General features: G+C 43.8%; 1 protein-coding gene across 7 annotated transcripts in view; it reads right to left on the reverse strand.

The window, feature by feature from the left end:
- Nucleotides 1–588: 588 nt before the first annotated feature.
- Nucleotides 589–19736, reverse strand: part of LOC116979153 (synaptotagmin-like protein 2) — an 86913-nt gene continuing 67765 nt past the window's right edge. For all 7 annotated transcript variants that reach the window (XM_033030675.1, XM_033030679.1, XM_033030680.1 and 4 more), the window contains 6 exons: nucleotides 18657–18759; nucleotides 17059–17220; nucleotides 14843–14921; nucleotides 5340–5439; nucleotides 3555–3760; nucleotides 589–820 (listed from right to left, as the gene is read on the reverse strand). In XM_033030675.1, coding sequence (XP_032886566.1) covers nucleotides 675–820; nucleotides 3555–3760; nucleotides 5340–5439; nucleotides 14843–14921; nucleotides 17059–17220; nucleotides 18657–18759 — 796 coding nt within the window. In that variant the 3' untranslated portion in view covers nucleotides 589–674. The remainder of the gene's footprint in view (nucleotides 821–3554; nucleotides 3761–5339; nucleotides 5440–14842; nucleotides 14922–17058; nucleotides 17221–18656; nucleotides 18760–19736) is intronic.

Genomic DNA, 19736 nt, shown 5'->3' on the forward strand with positions numbered 1-19736 from the left:
TGTGATGAAACCGGAGCACCTGGAGAAAACCCATGTAGTCACAGGGAGAAAGAACGTACAAACTCCGTACAGACAGCACCTGCAGTCAGGATTGAACCGGGATCTCTGTCGCTGTAAGGCAGCAACTCTACCGCTGCGCCACTGTGCTGCTGTGTATTATGAAGAAGGTTCTCCACATGAAACGTCACCTATCCATGTTCCCCTGAGATGCTGCCTGACCTGTTGAGTTACTCCAGCACATTATGGCCTTCAGTAAGATAGCACGGGGAATCACAGAGAAATGTTTTAGGACAGCAGTAACTCAAACCAACAGCCTACATGCTACAATGCTTCCAGTGTGATTGTGAGATGGCTTTTCAGTAGAGAGAGGCCCAACTGGTGAAATGCATTAAATAATGAGTAAGGAGAAAGTTCCTGAGAAAATAACTATTGAAATATTACAATAACAGGGAGAATGAAACAGGGAGCATTTTAATGGGTTTCCGTAAATAGAATTTAAGGTTCAAGTATAAAAGGGGAATAAATTCAGTCATATCAGAAGGAAAATATATTGGAAACATTTCTCATGATTCGTGTTATTGAACCCACTAAGTGCAACATCAGTATTTAATATGTGTTTTGTTTTGGCAATTAAGACCCTAAAATGTCATTTTTTTTTTGCACAAAGTGCTCTTTCATTTAAGCTTCTTGCCACCGAGTCGAGACCGAAGTGCCAACGAGCCTGGGATCCACTCGTTTGGATTGGACATCATTTCTTGCCAGAGAGCCGCCTCTTCTTCGGTAGAGTCCATCCATTCCACTGGGATCCCATAACTATATCCTGCAAAACAGGAGCACGTAGTGAAGGTCTGCTCACCTCACTGGCCAGATACGTCCACTAAAACATCAACTTTTACAATGAATGCTTGTCCCATCACCAGGATCATATCAAGCAAGCTCACACACAGCACCATTCTTCATTTGATTAGTACGGGTGTCAGGGGTTATGGGGCAAAGACAGGAGAATGAGGTTGAGAGGGAAAAATAGGTAAGCCATGATTGAATGGTGAAGTAGACATGATGGGGCAAATGGCCTAATTCTGCTCCTATCACTTATGAACTCCATTTGAAGTCACAATCTCATGACTAATGCGAGTAGTGAAAGTAGGGCCCACTTACAACTCTAAGCTGTGCTCTGAAGAATATCCCAAGAACATTTTTACCCAGGGTAGGGGAATCAAAAACTAGAGGGTAAATGTTTAAGGTGAGAGGGGCAAGATTTAATAGGAACCCGAGGGGCAACTTTTTCACTCAGAGGGTGGGAGGTGTATGGAACAAGTTGCCAGAGGAGTAATTGAGGCAGGTACTATTGTAACATTTAAGAAACATTTAGACAAGTACATGATAGGATATGTTGAGAGGCATATGGGCCAAATGCAGGCAGGTAGGACTACTGTAGTCAGGGCATGTTGGTATTGGTTGATGGCCAATAGTCCATCCATTATTGTCACCTATACTTTCCCCTCTACTAAGCCTGCTCTTATTTCAAGAATGGCACGTCTAGTTACACAAGGAGTAGCAAAAATAAAATGTTAGTTTAGTTTAGTGTAGAGATACAGCACAGAAACAAGCCCTTTGGCCCACAGAGTCTGCACCGACCAGTCATCCCCGCACACTAATACTATCCTACATACACTAGCGACAATTTACAATTTTGTTTACAGCCAATTAGCCTACAAACCTGAACGTCTTTGGAGTGTGGGAGGAGACCTGAGCACCTGGAGAAAACCCACACAGGTCAAGGGGAGAACGTACAAACTCCGTACAGACAGCACCCGTAGTCAGGATCGAACCCGGGTCTCTGCTGCTGTGAGGCAGCAACTCTACCGCTGCGCCACCGTGCCAGCTGAATATAATTTAATATAATCTAATTTTATAGATAATGGCTGGGGAGACTCTTTTTGAAATGAATTGTTATTTGTGGAATGATCAACAAAATGGTAATGGTTTTTTCGAACAATATGGGATGGCAATGTGGAATTGTTCTGGATTTCTGCAGTCCTGGCAAATCAGCATTCTGTGCACACCACCCACTGATGAAAGGAATCTGCAGCGGTCTTGCTGCGATCCATCAACAGATGGCACTGTAGTCACTAGATGGCATTAACACAGCCCAATAAATCTCGACTCCATTAGGCAATTAAAATACAAAGGAGCGGCAGGACAAACATGAATACTTTTGTGTAAAATGTGCATATACAAGCTAAGAAATTATAAATGCACTTTTCTTGGGAAACATTGACATTAAAATTTGAAGGTTTACTATCATCAACAGCACATGATGAATTAGCGATACATGTTCAGAAATTCTAACAACAGGGCCATGCACATTTTCAAGATAGCAAATGCACCATCTGAATCTCTGTTCTATGGAAAGGCTTGTTGCCACCGTCATACTAGACCTGGACTGTGTCTGGGCTTGGGTGGGAAGGTCCATCTGCCTATCAAACCCAACCCCCCCCCCCCCTCACCTGTGTTCACCTATTACCTGCCTTGCTTGGTCCTGCCCCTCCTCTCTGCTAAGTTTCTTCCCCACACCCCTCACTTCCCCAACAATCAGCCTGAAGAAGGGTTTCAAACAAAAACGTGACCAATCCACATTCTCCAGAGATGCTGCCTGTCCCGCTGAGAGTCTTGCCATAGAGGGAGTACAGAGAAGGTTCACCAGACTGATTCCTGGGATGGCAGGACTTTCATATGACGAAAGACTGGAATAGACTCGGCTAGCACTCGCGAGAATTTAGAAGATTGAGGCGGGATCTTATAGAAACTTACAAAATTCTTAAGGGGTTGGACAGGCTAGATGCAGGAAGATTATTTCCGATGTTGGGGAAGTCCAGAACAAGGGGTCACAGTTTAAGGATAAGAGGGAAGTCTTTTAGGACCGAGATGAGAAAATCATTTTTTACACAGAGAGTGGTGAATCTGTAGAATTCTCTACCACAGAAGGTAGTTGAGGCCAGTTCATTGGCTAGATTTAAGAGGGAGTTAGATGTGGTCCTTGTGGCTAAAAGGATCAGGGGGTATGGGGAGAAGGCAGGTACAGGATACTGAGTTGGATGATCAGCCATGATCATATTGAATGGCGGTGCAGGCTCGAAGGGCCGAATGGCCTACTCCTGCATCTATTTTCTATGTTTCTATGTTACTGCAGCATTTTGTTTTGTTTTTTTAAACACTAAAGTAGGGTCCCGACCCAAAGTGTCACCTGTCAATTCTGTCAACAGATGCTGCCTGACTGGTTGAGTTACTCCAACACTTCAACATTTTTTACACTGAGGAAACGTCCCGATCTGACGTATCACCTGCCATTCCCTCTACAGATGCTGCCTGACCCGCTGAATTACTCTAGCACTTTGCGTCCTTGTTTTTGGTGTGAAGAGATGCTTTAAAGTCTGGCTTGGTACAAATGATAATCTGAGATGGTGGGACAGGTACAAAACTCAACACTGGTCCTTGTGAATGAATGCTGAGAGATAGGATAGTGAATGGATGGCGGTGCAATCAATATTTACCTGTACCAAGACCCAGCCGGAGTCCACCGAGAAACTGATTACTCAGTTTCTCATGGTCCCAAACGGTCAGCTCCACACAAGCTTCCTTGAGATCCTCTGTTCTGAAGCCATCGTATACAATGGTGTGGTTGTAAGTTGGATTGATGTCCTTCTTCACTATCCGGGTCTTCTGGTAGCTCTTCTTACTTGTGTCAGGGAGCACGTAACTAGGAGGGAGGCAATTGAATAACATTAACCAAATACCACGAGGCAGCATCGCGGAACAGCGGTAGAGTTGCTGCCTCAAGGCAGAGATAGACGGATTCTTGATTAGAACGAGTGTCAAGGGTTATGGGGAGAAGGCAGGAAAATGAGATTATGAGGCAGAGATCAGCCATGATTGAATGGCAGAGTAGACTTGATGGGCTTAATTCTACTCCCATAACTTGTCAACTTGTGAACTTACAGCGCCAGAGACCCGGGTTTGATTCTGACTATAGGGACTGTCTATATGGAGTTTGTACAGGTATAAACATGCATGCAGGTACAGCAGGCAGTGAAAAAAGCGAATGGCCTGTTGGCCTTTATAACAAGAGGAATCAAATATAGGTGCAAAGAGGTCCTTCTGCAGCTGTACTGAGCCCTAGTGAGACCATACCTGGAGTATTGTGTGCAGTTTTGGTCCCCTAATTTGAGGAAGGACATTCTTGCTATTGAGGGAGTGCAACGTAGGTTTACAAGGTTAATTCCCGGGATGGCGGGACTGTCGTATGTTGAGAGAATGGAGCAGCTGGGCTTGTACACTCTGGAGTTTAAAAGGATGAGAGGGTCTCTCATTGAAACATATAAGATTGTAAAGGGCTTGGACATGCTAGAGGCAGGAAACATGATCCCGATGTTGGGGGAGTCCAGAACCAGGGGCCACAGTTTAAGAATAAGGAGTAAGCCATTTAGAACAGAGACAAGGAAACACTTTTTCCTCACAGAGAGTGGTGAGTCTGTGGAATTCTCTGCCTCAGAGGGCAGTGGAGGCAGGTTCTCTGGATGCTTTCAAGAGAGAGCTAGATAGGGCTCTTAAAAATAGCAGAATCAGGGGATATGGGGAAAAGGCAGGAACGGGGTACTGATTGGGAATGATCAGCCATGATCGCATTGAATGGCGGTGCTGGCTCGAAGGGCCGAATGGCCTACTCCTGCACCTATTGTCTATTGTACGTTCTCCCTGTGACCACTTGGGTTTTCTCCGGGTGCTCCACATTCCAAAGACATGCAGGTTTACAGGTTAATTGGCTTCTGTAATTTGGCCCTAGTGTGTAGGATAGAACCAGTGTCTGGAGATCGTTGGTTGGTGTGGGCTGAAGGGCCTGTTTCCACGCTATATCTCTAAACTAAACACACAACTCACTCTGGAATTTGAAGACAGAACCTCACACCCTTTCCGATTGAACAAAGAATCAAAGGATAGCAGGGTACATTGAGTATATGTTACATGGATTCAAGCTTAAAATAGGTTAAAAAATTCCAACTAATCTATATTTGTAGGCATTTAAGTAGCAGCAACACAAGCAGCAAAATACAAAGCGCTGGAGTAAGTCAACAGGTCAGGCAGCATCTGTGGAGGGCATGGACAGGCACGTTTATGTCAGGACCCTTCCTCGTTCAGGTCGTTTGAAGAAGGGTCCCAACCCTTCCATTACCTGTCGCTTATCCAATCCCTCCACAGATGCTGCCTGACCTGCTGAGTTGCTCCAGCACTTTGTCTTTCAAGTAGCGTTGCGATGATAGTGGACATAACCGTTGAAATACCATTTCACAAATGAGTCCACTCCGGATGGTCGCAGCTGCAGCAGGTCCCTGGCATTTTTCATCCAGATGTGAACCTCCCCAGTAGGTGGGTCACCAGTGCCTTAATAAACGACAAAAAAAAAACTAAAATCAATCTCTTCAATGCAAATTCTAATTTGTTCAACATCCTGAAAATTAAAGCTATACTAGGAGGAAGTGAAAAAGCATGCCAACATATCCCTAGCCTTCTACCTTGATCAGTCCAAATTCCTCATCGATCAACCAGAACAGGATTCTGGACAAAATGTATCCTAGATGTATCCTAGATCACGGGTCACACCTTAACTGGAGGGGACCAACATTCTGGCAGGCAGGTTTGTCAGTGCTACACGTGTGGGATTAAACTAAATAGCGGGGGGAGGGGTTGACAAATTGGGAGTATAAGGATGGAGTTAATGGGGAAGTGAATACAGGAAAAGTTACAAAAGACTCCCAAATTAATGGGAAGAAAAGTTCGAAAAGGGATAAGAGAGTAAGGCCAAGGGCAATAGTGAGAGGGGAGGTGAATACCAAAGCTAAAGTGTTTAAGAAGGAACTGCAGATGCTGGAAAATCGAAGGTACACAAAAAAGCTGGAGAAACTCAGCGGGTGCAGCAGCATCTATGGAGCGAAGGAGCGGGTGCAGCAGCAACTATGGAGCGAAGGATCAGCGATTCTCCCAATTTTGTTAGTCCTTCCTATCTCCTCCCCTTCCTCAGTCCCCCTGCTGTCTCCTCCCATCCCCCAGCCTTCGGGCTCCTCCTCCTTTTTCCTTTCTTGTCCCCCACCCACGATCAGTCTGAAGAAGGGTTTCGGCCCGAAACGTTGCCTATTTCCTTCGCTCCATAGATGCTGCTGCACCCGCTGAGTTTCTCCAGATTTTTGTGTACCAAAGCTAAAGTGTTGTATATGAATGTGCGAAGTATAAGAAATAAAGTGGACGAGCTTGAGGCTCAGTTGGAGATTGGCAAGTATGATGTTGTGGGAATTTCAGAGACATGGCTGCAAGACCAGCGCGGGGAACTGAATATTCAGGGATATACGTCCTATCGAAAAGACAGACAGGTGGGCAGAAGGGTTGGGGTAGCTCCGTTAGTAAGGAATGAAATTCAGTCTCATGCAAGGGGTGACATTGAAACGGGGGATGTAGAGTCAGTATGGATAGATCTGAGGAATTGTAAGGGTAAAAAGACCCTAATGGGGGTTATCTACAAGCCACCAAACAACAGCCTGGATATAGGGCGCAAGTTGAATCAAGAGTTAAAATTGTTATTTAACAAAGGTAATGCTACGGTGGTTATGGGAGATTTCAGCAGACTGGGAAAGGGAGTTTGTGGAGTGCCTCCGTGATGGATTGTTAGAGCAGCTTGTGCTGGAGCCTACCAGGGAGAAGGCAATTCTGGATTTAGTGCTGTGTAATGAACTGGATTTGATAAGGGAACTCAAGGTAAAGGAACCATTAGGAGGTAGTGACCATAATATTATAAGATTTAATATACAATTAAAGGGAAAATCGGAAGTGTCAGTATTACAGTTGATCAAAGGGGACTATGGAGCTAAGGAGCTGGCCAAAGTTGACTCGAAAGAGACCCTAGTAGGAATGGCAGTGGAACAACAATGGGGGGGGGGGGGGTATTTCTGGGAACAATACAGAAGGTACAGTATCAGTTCATTCCAAAGAGGAAGAAAGATTCTAAGGGGAGTAAGAGGCGACTGTGGCTGACAAGGGAAGTCAAGGACAGTATAAAAATAAAAGAGAAAAAGTATAACATAACAATAATGAGCAGGAAGCCAGAGGATTCATCGAGGGGATTTATCGCAGTCGCTGCCTCAAAAAGGCTGGCAGTATCATCAAAGACCCACACCATCCTGGCCACACACTCATCTCCCTGCTACCTTCAGGTAGAAGGTACAGGAGCCTGAAGACTGCAACGACCAGGTTCAGGAATAGCTACTTCCCCACAGCCATCAGGCTATTGAACCTGGCTCGGACAAAACTCTGATTATTAATAACCCATTATCTGTTATTTGCACTTTATCATTTTATTTATTCATGTGTGTATATATTTATATAATGGTATATGGACACACTGATCTGTTTTGTAGTAAATGCCTATGTTCTGTGTGCTGAAGCAAAGCAAGAATCTCAATGTCCTATCAGGGACACATGACAATAAACTCACTTGAACTTGAGGATTGGGAAACTTTTAAAGAACAACAGAAGATAACTAAAAAGGCAATACGGGAAGAAAAAAAAGGTGCGAAGGTAAGTTAGCCAAGAATATAAAGGAGGATAGTAAAAGCTTATTTAGGTATGTGAAGAGGAAAAAAATAGTTAAGCCAAATGTGGGTTCCTCGAAGACAGAAACAGGTGAATTTATTATGGGGAACAAGGAAATGGCAGATGAGTTGAACAGGTACTTCGGATCTGTCTTCACCAAGGAAGACACAAACAAACACCCAGATGTACTAGTGGCCAGAGGACCTAGGGTGACGAAGGAACTGAAGGAAATTGACATTATGCAGGAAATGGTGTTGGGTAGACTGATGGGACTGAAGGCTGATAAATCCCCAGGGCCTGGTGGTCTGCATTGCAGGGTACTTAAGGAGGTGGTTTTTGAAATTGTGGATGCATTGGTGATCATTTTCCAATGTTCTATAGATTCTGGATCAGTTCCTGTGGATTGGAGGGTAGCTAATGTTATCCCACTTTTTAAGAAAGGAGGGAGAGAAAACAGGGAATTATGGACCAGTTAGCCTGACATCGGTGGTGGGGAGACGCTGGAGTCAATTATAAAAGATGAAATGGGCTTGGAGACACTGGATTTCAGAAAACATTTGGATCGGTCCAAGTCAGCATGGATTTATCAAGGGGAAATCATGCTTGACTAATCTTCTGGAATTTTATTAGGATGTAACTAGGAAAATGGACAAGGGAGAGCCAGTGGATGTAGTGTACCTAGACTTTCAGCAAGCATTTGATAAGGTCCCACATAGGAGATTAGTGGGCAAAATTAGAACACATGGTATAGGGGGTAAAGTACTGAGATGGAGAGAAAATGGCCAGGAAACAAAGAGTGGGGATTAACGAGTCCCTTTCAGAATGGCAGGCAGTGACTAGTAGGGTACCACAAAGCTGGGTGGCAGTGTGAACTGTGAGGAGGATGCTATGAGGATGCAGGGTAACTTGGACAGGTTGGGTGAGTGAGCAGATGCATTGCAGATGCAGTTTAATGTGGATAAATGTGAGGTTATCCAATTTGGTGGCAAGAACAGGAAGGCAGATTATTATCTGAATGGTGTCAAATTAGGAAAATGGGAAGTACGAGATCTGGGTGTCCTTGTACATCAGTCACTAAAAGTCAGCATGCAGGTACAGCAGGCAGTGAAGAAAGCTAGTGGCATGTTGGTCTTCATAACAAGAGGAGTTGAGTATAGGAGCAAAGAGGTCCTTCTGCAGTTATACATGGCCCTGGTGAGACCACACCTGGAATATTGTGTGCAGTTTTGTCTCCAGATTTGAGGAAGGACATTCTTGCTATTGAGGGAGTGCAGCGTAGGTTCACGAGGTTAATTCCTGGGATGGTTGGACTGTCATATGTTGAAAGAAAGGAGCGGCTGGGCTTGTATACACTGGAATTTAGAAGGATGAGTGGGTTCTTATTGAAACATATAAGATTATTAAGGGATTGGACATGCTAGAGGAAGGAAACATGTTCCTGATGTTGGGGGAGTGCAGAACCAGTGGCCACAGTTTAAGTATAAGGGGTAGGACATTTAGAAAGGAGATGAGGAAATACTTTTTCACCCAGAGAGTTGTGAATCTGTGGAATTCTCTGCCTCAGAAGGCAGTGGAGGCCGGTTCTCTGGATGCTTTCAAGGGAGAGTTAGTTAGAGCTCTTAAAGATAGCGGAGTCAAGGAATATGGTGAGAAGGCAGGAATGGGGGGGGGGGGGGGTACTGATTGTGGATGATCAGCCATGATCAAAGTGAATGGCGGTGCTGGCTCGAAGGGCCGAATGGCCTATTCCTGCACCTGTTGTCTATTAACACTGATACTGATATAATACAAAAAGTGCTGGAGGAATTCAGCAGGTCAGACACCATCAGTGGAGGAGAATGGACAGGTGACGGTTCGGATTGGGACCCTTATTCACACTGATTGTAGTAGGGGTGGGAATAAAGCTGGAAAAGAGAAGTGGGGGCAGCACAACAGATAAGTGATAAATCGATGCATGTGAGGAGGATTGGATTGACAAATGGGTGGAGTAAGTATCAAAGGCTAGAGGTGGAAAGGAGACAAAAGTCCTAACAAGTCTGTGCAGGTCCATGGAGCAATCCATTACACTACAGAGCTTCCAACTCTCACGCATTTCGCCCAATTCTCGCGCTCTCACGCTGATCACAAATTTCTCACGCTCTATCAACTGCTTGTGTGTGCGTCTGTTGACAACACTGCAGCACTCTTATTCTCTGTTATTCTCACTTGACCTCTCACCTACAAACCATAGTCCCCATGCAAATTTACATTGACAGACACAGACCGGGCAGTGAATGAGTGTCACCCAACGCAGCAAGTAAGGGCATGTCTTGCTCTCGGCGGCAGTCGGAATTTAAGGATTTGTGGGAAGCAGCTGACATGAGCGGGGCCGGCGAGTGGCAGGAGAGGTACATGGGCCGCGGAACCAGGGGGGCTGGGGTGGCTGCAGCACACCCACTTTTTTGGTTAGACATGTTTCAATATATCCGGCTTTGGACGAGGCGCTGCTGTGTTCTGAGCAACCTGGTCGTGGGTGTGGAGAGCCGGGGCGGAGGGAGGGATGGAAGCAGAGGCAGCAGCAGAGGCAGATGCGGACGGGGAGCGGGGCTGGCGAGTGTTTGCCGGACTGGCGAGTCGCTCACTGCAGCTCCGGCCATGGAGCAGCCTCAGTGCAAGAGTCCCGGGCTGTCAGAGGCGTCGGAAGCATTGCGCTGCTGCCGTGAGAGTCTCTGCGCCAAATTCGCCCTGGTGACCGGCGTGGACCAGGCTGCGGCTCGGTGCACCCTGGAGGACAACCAGTGGCTGCTGGAAGTAGGTACCAAGCACTGGGTAGAAGCAGTGGAAGATAGTGGCCTTCAAATGGGGGTGGTTGGAGAAAGCATCCTGCTTGCCTGCTAGATTTTCACTTACTGTAACTGAAGGAAAATGTTCCCGATGTTGGGGGAGTTCAGAATCAGGGCTCACAGTTTAAGAATAAGGGGTAGGCCATTTAGGACTGAGATGAGGACAAATTTTCTTCATCCAGAGAGTTGTGAATCTGTGGAATTCTCTGCCACAGAAGGCAGTGGAGGCCAATTCACGATGTTTTCAAGAGAGAGTTACATTTTGCTCTTGGGGCTAGCGAAATCAGGGGAGATGTCTGGATCCCAATGCTCAGCGCTTCATGTTTCGGAGTTGGCTAATGTTATTGATTTGTAATTAGCCTGATTTGTAATTAGTTGACAAAACCTTAATTTATTAATCCAGTATATCCAGGGGAATGGGATAAGTGTAATATTAAAATGGCATGCAAGGTGCCAGGATGTCTGGCACAACACACAGCCCCGATAACTCATTATTTCCTTCAGTTAAATATTGGGACGGTAGCACTATTGTCATTTGCCACTCAATTATTATGTTTGGTTACCTCACTGACTATTTCTAACCCCCCCACCCCCCAAATTCCTTTGACAGGTTGAATAGAAATGTCCCCAATCTCGTTGTTTTATTAATTGAACACGTAGATGAACATCCTCAAGGAGTGAAATCAGATGGAAACTGATTCAGATGCGATATTGAAGAGCTTGTTCAACGAAGGGGCATATTTTAAAGGAGTTACAGAGATACTTGCAGGGGAATGTGTGAGGAGGCTATTATTTGTCTTTAGTTTTAGCTTGAACCAGGACATCTGAAGATTCAAAGTTTAATATAATAATTGTGCTAATACTGACTCCAACCAACCACATAATGAATATCATCCATTCCGGAGGTTTTATTTTTCTGATGCCATTTAAACTTCACATGGATTTCAAGCACTTCAATGTAAAACTAATTGGGAATGGGGAGCATTGGAACAAACATTTGTTCTCGGTACATATTAACTGTAATATAATAATGTATGCATGTTGGTAGGTGCAATCAAAACAAAGACATTTTTATCATTGTTGTGTTATGAATACCACAGAAAATATTATGTATTCTCAAGATCACATTAAATAGAATATTATTGCGTAAATATATATTGATATTTGACTTTGCATTTCGGAAAAGTCCCAACTGAGAGGAAGACAGCAAAATACTGAAAATATTGGTGGTGAAAATGACTTCAGGACAGTTTGTTGAGAAAATGAAGGAAATGGTAACAGAATACTTATACAGCTGAGCAAGTATAATTTTATGGATGAGAAATTGTATTCAACCAATTGTTGACTTATTTGACAAAGTAACTAGCATGTTAGATAACAGGGAACCTAATGGATGTAGCAAATTTTGTCTGTGAAGTGCCCCACAAAAGATTCCCGCATTAGATAAGTACCTGTGTACTTGAATGTAACAGGTTAAGTCCAGGGGGTCAGATATGTGGCTTTATGTGTGGGCCAGATATATTGTCAGTGCAGAGGGGCTAGGAGCAAGGCCGTGTGCATCCAGAGTCAAGGTCTGGAATAGTACTAGATGTGCAGTCAAAGCTGGGACAATGGGAGCGTCCAGCACAGGGAACCTAAGCAGGTAAGCAGCTATGATCAGGGTAGAATAGGGGGCCAGGTGCATGGCTGGACTCAGGATCAGGAATGAGAGAAGGTATGCAACTTCTCAGGGTCAGGACTAGTACCAGGTGCGCAGTGGGACCCAGGTTGGTCAACAAGGGCCAAGTGCTTGATTATAAATCTGATTTCCATACATGAATATACTAAGATGATTCATGTGCTGCACCTGTTGATCAGAGCCTGGGCTCAACTGTGGAATGTAATTAGGAATGTAAATTAGCCAAACCTTATTCATAGCTAATCCAATTTAAAGCATAAATATTGCATTCAAATGTAAATTAAAAGACTCGCACCAAAAGTATGCACCAGATTGCACAATTTCAAGCTGAAAAATGCAAAAGCTCCGTACTATGGGAAGGCCATGGGAGGGGGACAACATTAAATAGAATATTATTGCTTAAGTATATATTGCTTGGTCTCTCGCAATTTCTCACTCCCAACTCTCGCCCAATGTTGGCAGCCCTGACACTCAGGGCTCTCACTTAATTTTTTCCCCCTGTTGCCAGCCGGGCAACCTAGGCAGCTTTTTAGGTTGCCAAATGACAGTTTAGGTGGTCATTTAAGACGGTTTGCATGATGCGTGCGATAATGTGCTCGGACGAAGTGCGTAGTTACCAGTCGGAATTATGCTCAATGAAGCATTCACATATTATTTTTGCTTCAAATAAAGTGACAAAATAAACATATTCACCAATCAAGACATAATATATACCACAATGACATGCAGCAAAATTATAATACCGTATCTCAACTCTTTTTACACATTTCAATTAATATAATTTCTATTAGTTCTTTCCACTTCCAAACAAAAATGTGGTTGGATTATTCAGCTTATGATCAACCTGTGTCAATAAATTCTGGACCATGGTAACATATATGCTTAACCATGCACACTACAGATTGATGCAAGCAGGTTTCTGTGAAGGACCGAAAATTACCAAGACATGGCCACAGCATGGGTCGTTATTGCTATTGGCACAGAAACACTCTCGCATCCCACATAATTTATCCATAACAAAATATACAGGTTGCAAGGAAATTTCTAAAGGCATTTTATGATAATAGCTGTTAAGACCAACTATACCCATCTGACAGGTTAAACATTACACTAACTGACAAGAGATGGCCAAAGGACATAACTGCAGCAAATGTTCTTTTGGTAATATGTTTAAAGGTGTCAAAATGCCACATTACCGGACATTCAGATTAGATGTACGTGTTGTGAACAGCAATGAAGATACCCAGTTTGTACGCACCACATTTAAAATAAATTATTGATAAATGCTGTTTCCATCATTTCCACTTCAGAATTAACGTTATTGAGACCCTTCTTCAGACTGTTCCCCCCATTCTTTTTTAATGGGGGATCAGTACAGGATGGATGGGGGGATCAGTACAGGATGAATGGGTAGGGGAAGGGTCAGTACAGTGTGGATCGGAGGGTCTGTGCAGGATGAATGGGGGGTTCAGTACAGGGTGAATGGGGGGGATCAGTAAAAGATGAATGGGGGGTCAGTAAAAGATGAATGGGGATCAGTATAGGATGAATGGGGGAATCAGTACATGATGAATGAGGGGATCGGTATAGGATGAATGGGGAGATCAGTATAGGATGAATGAGGGGATCAGTACAGGATGAATGGTGGGCTCACTACAGGATGGATGGGGAGGATCGGTGCAGGGTAAATGGAGGGTGGGTCAGTATGGGATGAATGGGCGGATCAGTGCAGGATGAATGGAGATGAAGTACAGGATGGATAGGAAGGGGGGTAAGTACAGGATGTGTAGAAGTTTTATGCAAGAACCATAATTCTAATTCTAACAAAATCTCACTGGAACACGAGGGGTGAATTTCCCACAGGAAATCTCCTACTATGAGACTGGGAAAAGGGTGCAAAATTGCACTCTCAGACTTAAGGGCATGTCCCACTTGGGCAACCTAATCCGCGAGTTCTGGCGAGTTTGCCCTCGACTCACACTCGCAGCATGGTCGACACAAGGTCGTAGGAGGTCTTCGTAACTCTCCTTCATGCTCGATAGTGGTCCCCGTGTCGCTAGGTCGCGGCGTATTTTTTTCAACATGTTGAAAAATGCCCGCGAGTAAAAAAGGTGGCCATGGAAAAAATCGATACTTTTTTTACTCGTAGGTTTAGTTGTAGTAGGTAGGCGTAGGTAGTCGAGGGTAGTCGAAGGTAGTCGTGGATAGTCTTCATCATAGTCAAAGGGAGATTGAAGGAGGTCGTCTTCACTCTCCACTATTTGGTGTCCGATTTTCCCGGAGTTAGTCGTAGCTAGTCAAAGCTAGTCTTCAACATAGTCGAAGGAGATCTTCTACATAGTCGAAGGTCTTCAGCATAACATTTTTTCAAACTCTCCTAAACTCTTCTAAACTTGCCAACTAGGTCGCCCAAGTGGGACAGCCCCTTTAGCCTATGTTTAGCTACACTGTGCTGTTCTTTTCTGCATCTGCACACCTGGCCTGCAAGTCAAGAACAATCATTGGGTATGAGTCATGTTTGCAGAAAAGGTGGGAAAGCTTCTTGTGGGCAATAGAAAGCCAGAACAGAGAGATATCTTGGTAAAACGGCGATGAAAGATTACAGGTGGAAAATATGAGATAACAAAAGACAATCGTGAGTCAGCTGGATAATGTGGAATTGGCGCGGTTGAGTAAAAGAAAATTCATTCAGGTTTATGTTTACCGAGGGTGCCAACTGGGATGTACTTGATAGCGAGGTTTATTTCTCCCCTGTGGTCCACTCCGTCTCCCACTGCCGGAATCTGCAAAAGACAGTTTGATAAAATGGTCAATAATTAGCTAAGTCAAGTCGTTCCTCACTTTAACTAAGAAACCAAGAACCAACCAAGAACTTGACGATCATTGGGAAATGGAGGTCATTTCCAAAAGTTAGAACACAATTAATTTTTATTTCATGTAACACAAGACATTATGGTATCTGTTGACAAATTCCTCAGACTCATCAACATTTTATTAAGTCTGCATAAGAGCAACCCAGACTGTGCCACTCCCTGCAAATTCTCTCTTTTCATTTTCCCTTTCAATGTTACTATTGAGTCTTACTTTGCTACTCTGTTAGCAGTACATTCCAGAGCCTAGTCACTTGCTGTGCAAAAGTTTATCCTTATGTTGTCTTTTTTCTTGCCAATCATCTTTATTCTATGGTTAAGAAGAAACTGCAGATGCTGGAAAAATCAAAGGTAGAAAAAAATGCTGGGGGAACTCGGAGGGTGAGGCAGCATCTATGGAGCGAAGGAATGGTCTGAAGAAGGGTCTCGACCCGAAACATCACCTATTCCTTCGCTCCATAGATGCTGCCCCACCCGCTGAGTTTATCCAGCATTTTTGTCTACCTTTTATTCTATGGTTCATGAGTTTCACAAAATAGGACATAGATAGTCTTTTTCTGTACTCTCATGATTTTAAATATTTTATTGGATCCGGTCTCAATTTAAGTACCAGAACAACTCAGCTGGTCAGGCAGGATCTCTGGAGGCCATGCATAAGCAATGTTTCATAAGTTCATAAGTTCTAGGAGCAGAATTAGGCCATTCGGCCCATCAAGTCTACTCTGCCGTTCGATCATGGCCGATCTATCTTCCCCTCTCAACCCCATTCTCCTGCCTTCAGCCCATAACCCCTGACACCCTTACTGATCAAGAATCTGTCAATCTCTGCCTTAAAAATATCCATTGACTTGGCCTCCACAGCCGTCTGTGGCAATGAATTCCATAGATTTGCCAACCTGAGTTTCAGGTCTAGACATATTCTGAGACTCTGATGAAGGGTTCAAGCCCAAAACGCCACCTATCCCATGTCCTCCAGAAATGCTGCCCAACTGGCTGAGTTACTCCAACACTTGTGTTTCACGCAAGATTCCAACATCTGCTGTTCCTTGTGTCTCATGTCTCACCTTACTTTGTTTCAGAATCAGAACCCCAGGTTCCCCAGTCTGTCCTCATAGCTAATGCCCCTCATCGTTCAAGTTCACCCCTTGCACAATCTCTTCAACGCCTTAGCATTTCTCTGATGTGGTAAGAATTTACAGTAAAGCCAAGAGCTTTTAATTGTCATTTGCACTGGGAAAAGAACATTTATATTCTTATTTGTTGCAGCATTACATGCACATTTAATGAAAACATTAAAGATTAAGTTTAGAAAAAGCTTTGCGGCTTTTATTCGTTGCTGAAATTATGCAATACATGGCAACTTCTCAGAAGTTCATATATTATAGGAACAGAATTAGGCCATTCGGCCCATCAAGTCTACACCACCATTCAATCATGGCTGATCTATCTTTCCCTCTCAACCCCATTCTCTTGCCTTCGCCCCATAACCACTGACACCCCTACTAATCAATTTGGATTTACTAAATTTTATATGTAATCTATATTTTTGTGTGTTTGATAAGTCTATGTTGCTGTCAGGAACAGTTTCTTCCCAGGTGTTATCTGGCAACTAAACCGTCTATCACCAACTAGTGAGTGGTCCTGAACTATCATCTACCTCATTGGAGACCCTCGGACTATCTTTAATCGGACTTTACCTTGCTCTAAAGTGACTCAACGTTATTCCCTTTATCCTGTACCTGTACACGGTGGATGGCTCATTTGTAATCATGTGTTGTTTTTCCGCTGACTGGATAGCACGCAACAAAAAAGCTTTTCACTGTACCCCGGTACACATGACAAAAATATCAATTAAACCAAACAGCGTAGATGTGCATCGGCAACAAACTCAACTTGCCTTTGTTTGACTTAATCTCTATAACCTTTAATCATATGGACCGTATTGCTCTCACCATCGTTGTTGCTCGCACCCCCATTTTGACTAAACTGCAGCCGCACGCAGATGGACCATGAATTTACAGGTTGAATTGCAATATTTTATGTTACTTACCCTCGATTTTAGAAGATACCAGTTTAGTTCCCGATTACTCCAGTCCCAGCTGGCTAAATCCAGATCCACCTCTCCAAGAAAACTATTCCGGCCCAATGTGTCGTTATGCCAGATGGATAAATTAAGTCTTTGGATCAGGAGAACGCTCTTCTCAATTTTATACTGTTGGGAAATAAATAAATTGTATAAAAACTCAATTATTCACCTAGTTGGTTACTATTGTGGTAAATTAAAGCATTTCCTCTTCATCTGTGAATTGGCCATTAGACGTCCCTTAAGTAGATAAGACCAGGTACCAAATTAACTAGATATTAAGACAGGCACAAAAAGCTGGAGTAAAAGCCCTGTCCCATGGTATGAGTTCATTCCAAGAGCTCTCCCGAGTTAAAAAAAAATCAAACTCGTGGTAAGCACGGAGAATGAATGTAGCCGGTACGTCGGAGCTCGGGGACGTCTCTTAGCGCTAACGGCAGGTACTTGGGAAGACTCGCTAACGGCAGGTAAGCACGGGAAGACTCGTGAAGATTTTTCAACATGATGAAAAATGTCCACGAGAGTCCCGAGTATCGACGAGTGGCCATTACCGTAAATCTCCGAGTTCGAATCAGGGCAAACTCGGGAGAACTCTTGGAATGAAATCGTACCGTGGGACAGGGCTATAACTCAGCAGGCCAGGCAGCATCTCTGGAGAGAAGGAATGGGTGGCGTTTTGGGTAGAGACCCTTCTTCAGACAGATATTAATTCCAATGCTCTATGTAGAATCTGGAAGACAACACTTGCCTACAAACAGGGACCAGATATGAAAAGTGATTAATTGTGGAAACACTGGAACAACCCAAAGATGTGAAAAAAGACACAAAGTGCTGGAGTAATTCAAAGAGACAGGCAGCATCTTTGGAAGACATGGATAGGCGATGATTCAAGTTGGGACCTTTCATCAGATTTATTGTAGTAGGGGGGGAAGGAAGCTGAGAAAAGAGGTTGGTGCGGGATGTGGCATAGAAACATAGAAATGACTGTAGGTGCAGGAGTAGGCCATTCAGCCCCTTAAGCCAGTACCACCATTCAATATGACCATGGCTGATTATCCAGAATCAGTACCCTGTTCCTGCTTTTTCCCCATATCCCTTGTTTTCTTTAGCCCTACGAGCTATATCTAACTCTCTCTCATGAATACATCCAGTGAATTGGCCTCTACTGCCTTCTGTGGCAGAGAATTCCACAAATTCACAACTCTCTGGGTGAAAACGATTTTCCCTCATCTCAGTCCTAAATGGCCTACCCCTTCATTCTTAAAGTGTGACCCCTGGTTCTGGACTCCCCCAACATCGGGAACATTTTTCCTACATCTAGCCTGTCCAATCCCTTAAGAATCTTTGGCCTGGCAAGTGCAATCTGAAGGAGGCTCCAGACCTGAAACGTCACCTATCAATGTTCTCCAGGGATGCTGCCTGACTCGCTGGGTTACTCCAGCATTTTGTGTCTTTTCTTGGTAAACCAGTCCCCGCAATTGCTTGCTGGTACCTTCTGCACTTCCAATACAAGGTTTCTAGCAAGTTGCTGTCCCAGTGTGGATAGAAATATCCCATCATTATACCTTCAATATTTCATTGTAGAAAGGACTAGTGTTTCTCTTCTTGACAGAAGTCTTCCTCTTGCCCATGCGTGCCTTATCTGGAAGCAAGTAGGTCTTTACATACCTGTAATTAGCCAAAACAACATCCTTCAGCAGCATAATCTATAATAAACTCTAGCATTTCAAACAATTAGAATGTTATCACTTATCTTGCTATTTCCTCTACATCCTCTCAACATTAGTGGGAGTTTTTTTGTTTGCTTTAGAGATATAGCACTTCGGCCCACCGAATCCACGCCAACCAGCGGTCCCCGCACACCAACACTATCCTACACACACTGGGGACAATCTACAATTTTACCAAGCCAATTAGTCTCCAAACCTGTACGTCTTTGGAGTATGTCTTACTCGATAGCACAAACAACCTGGAATGTTAACGTTCAATCTCAGTTTTGCAAGTAAAGTGGTCTTAGTCAGTAATAAGGAATGTTTGAGTGGCTAGGAGAGGGAATAGAGTCATAGAGTCATACAGCATGGAAACAGGCCCTTCAGCCCAACTTGTCCATGCCATCCACGAAACCCTATCTAAGCTGTATCTCTCTAAACCTTTCTTATCTATGTACCTGTCCAAATGTCTTTTAAATGCTGTTATAGTACTTGCCTCAACTACCTCCTCTGACAACTCATTCCATATACCCACCACCCCCTGAGTGAAAGTTGCCCCTCAAGTTCCTTTCACCTCTCATCTTAATCCCATGTCCTCTGGTTCTTGATTCCCTTACTCTGGGTAAAATACACTGTGCATTCACTCTATATATTCCCCACACAAGGTTAAATAATGCCTTAAGGAGCTCCAAATATCGATTCATATTCAGTGATTCTCGCATTTGTACGTATCAACAAGGGTTCTGAAATATTATTTAGGCAAACGATAGAAAACTGCAATAGAGCTTTAAAATGAATCACAGATTGACTAGCACCTGTTTTGCATTACCAATCAGACCAAGAATATAATTCCACATGAATAATAAGCAATCAGGTGTCTTTTATTGTAAACTTTATAGTCACTATGTTAATACACGTGATTTTAGCTTTGGAAAG

The sequence above is a fragment of the Amblyraja radiata genome, chromosome 12, assembly GCF_010909765.2.
Source record: "Amblyraja radiata isolate CabotCenter1 chromosome 12, sAmbRad1.1.pri, whole genome shotgun sequence".
In the NCBI taxonomy this organism is placed as follows: Eukaryota; Metazoa; Chordata; class Chondrichthyes; order Rajiformes; family Rajidae; genus Amblyraja; species Amblyraja radiata.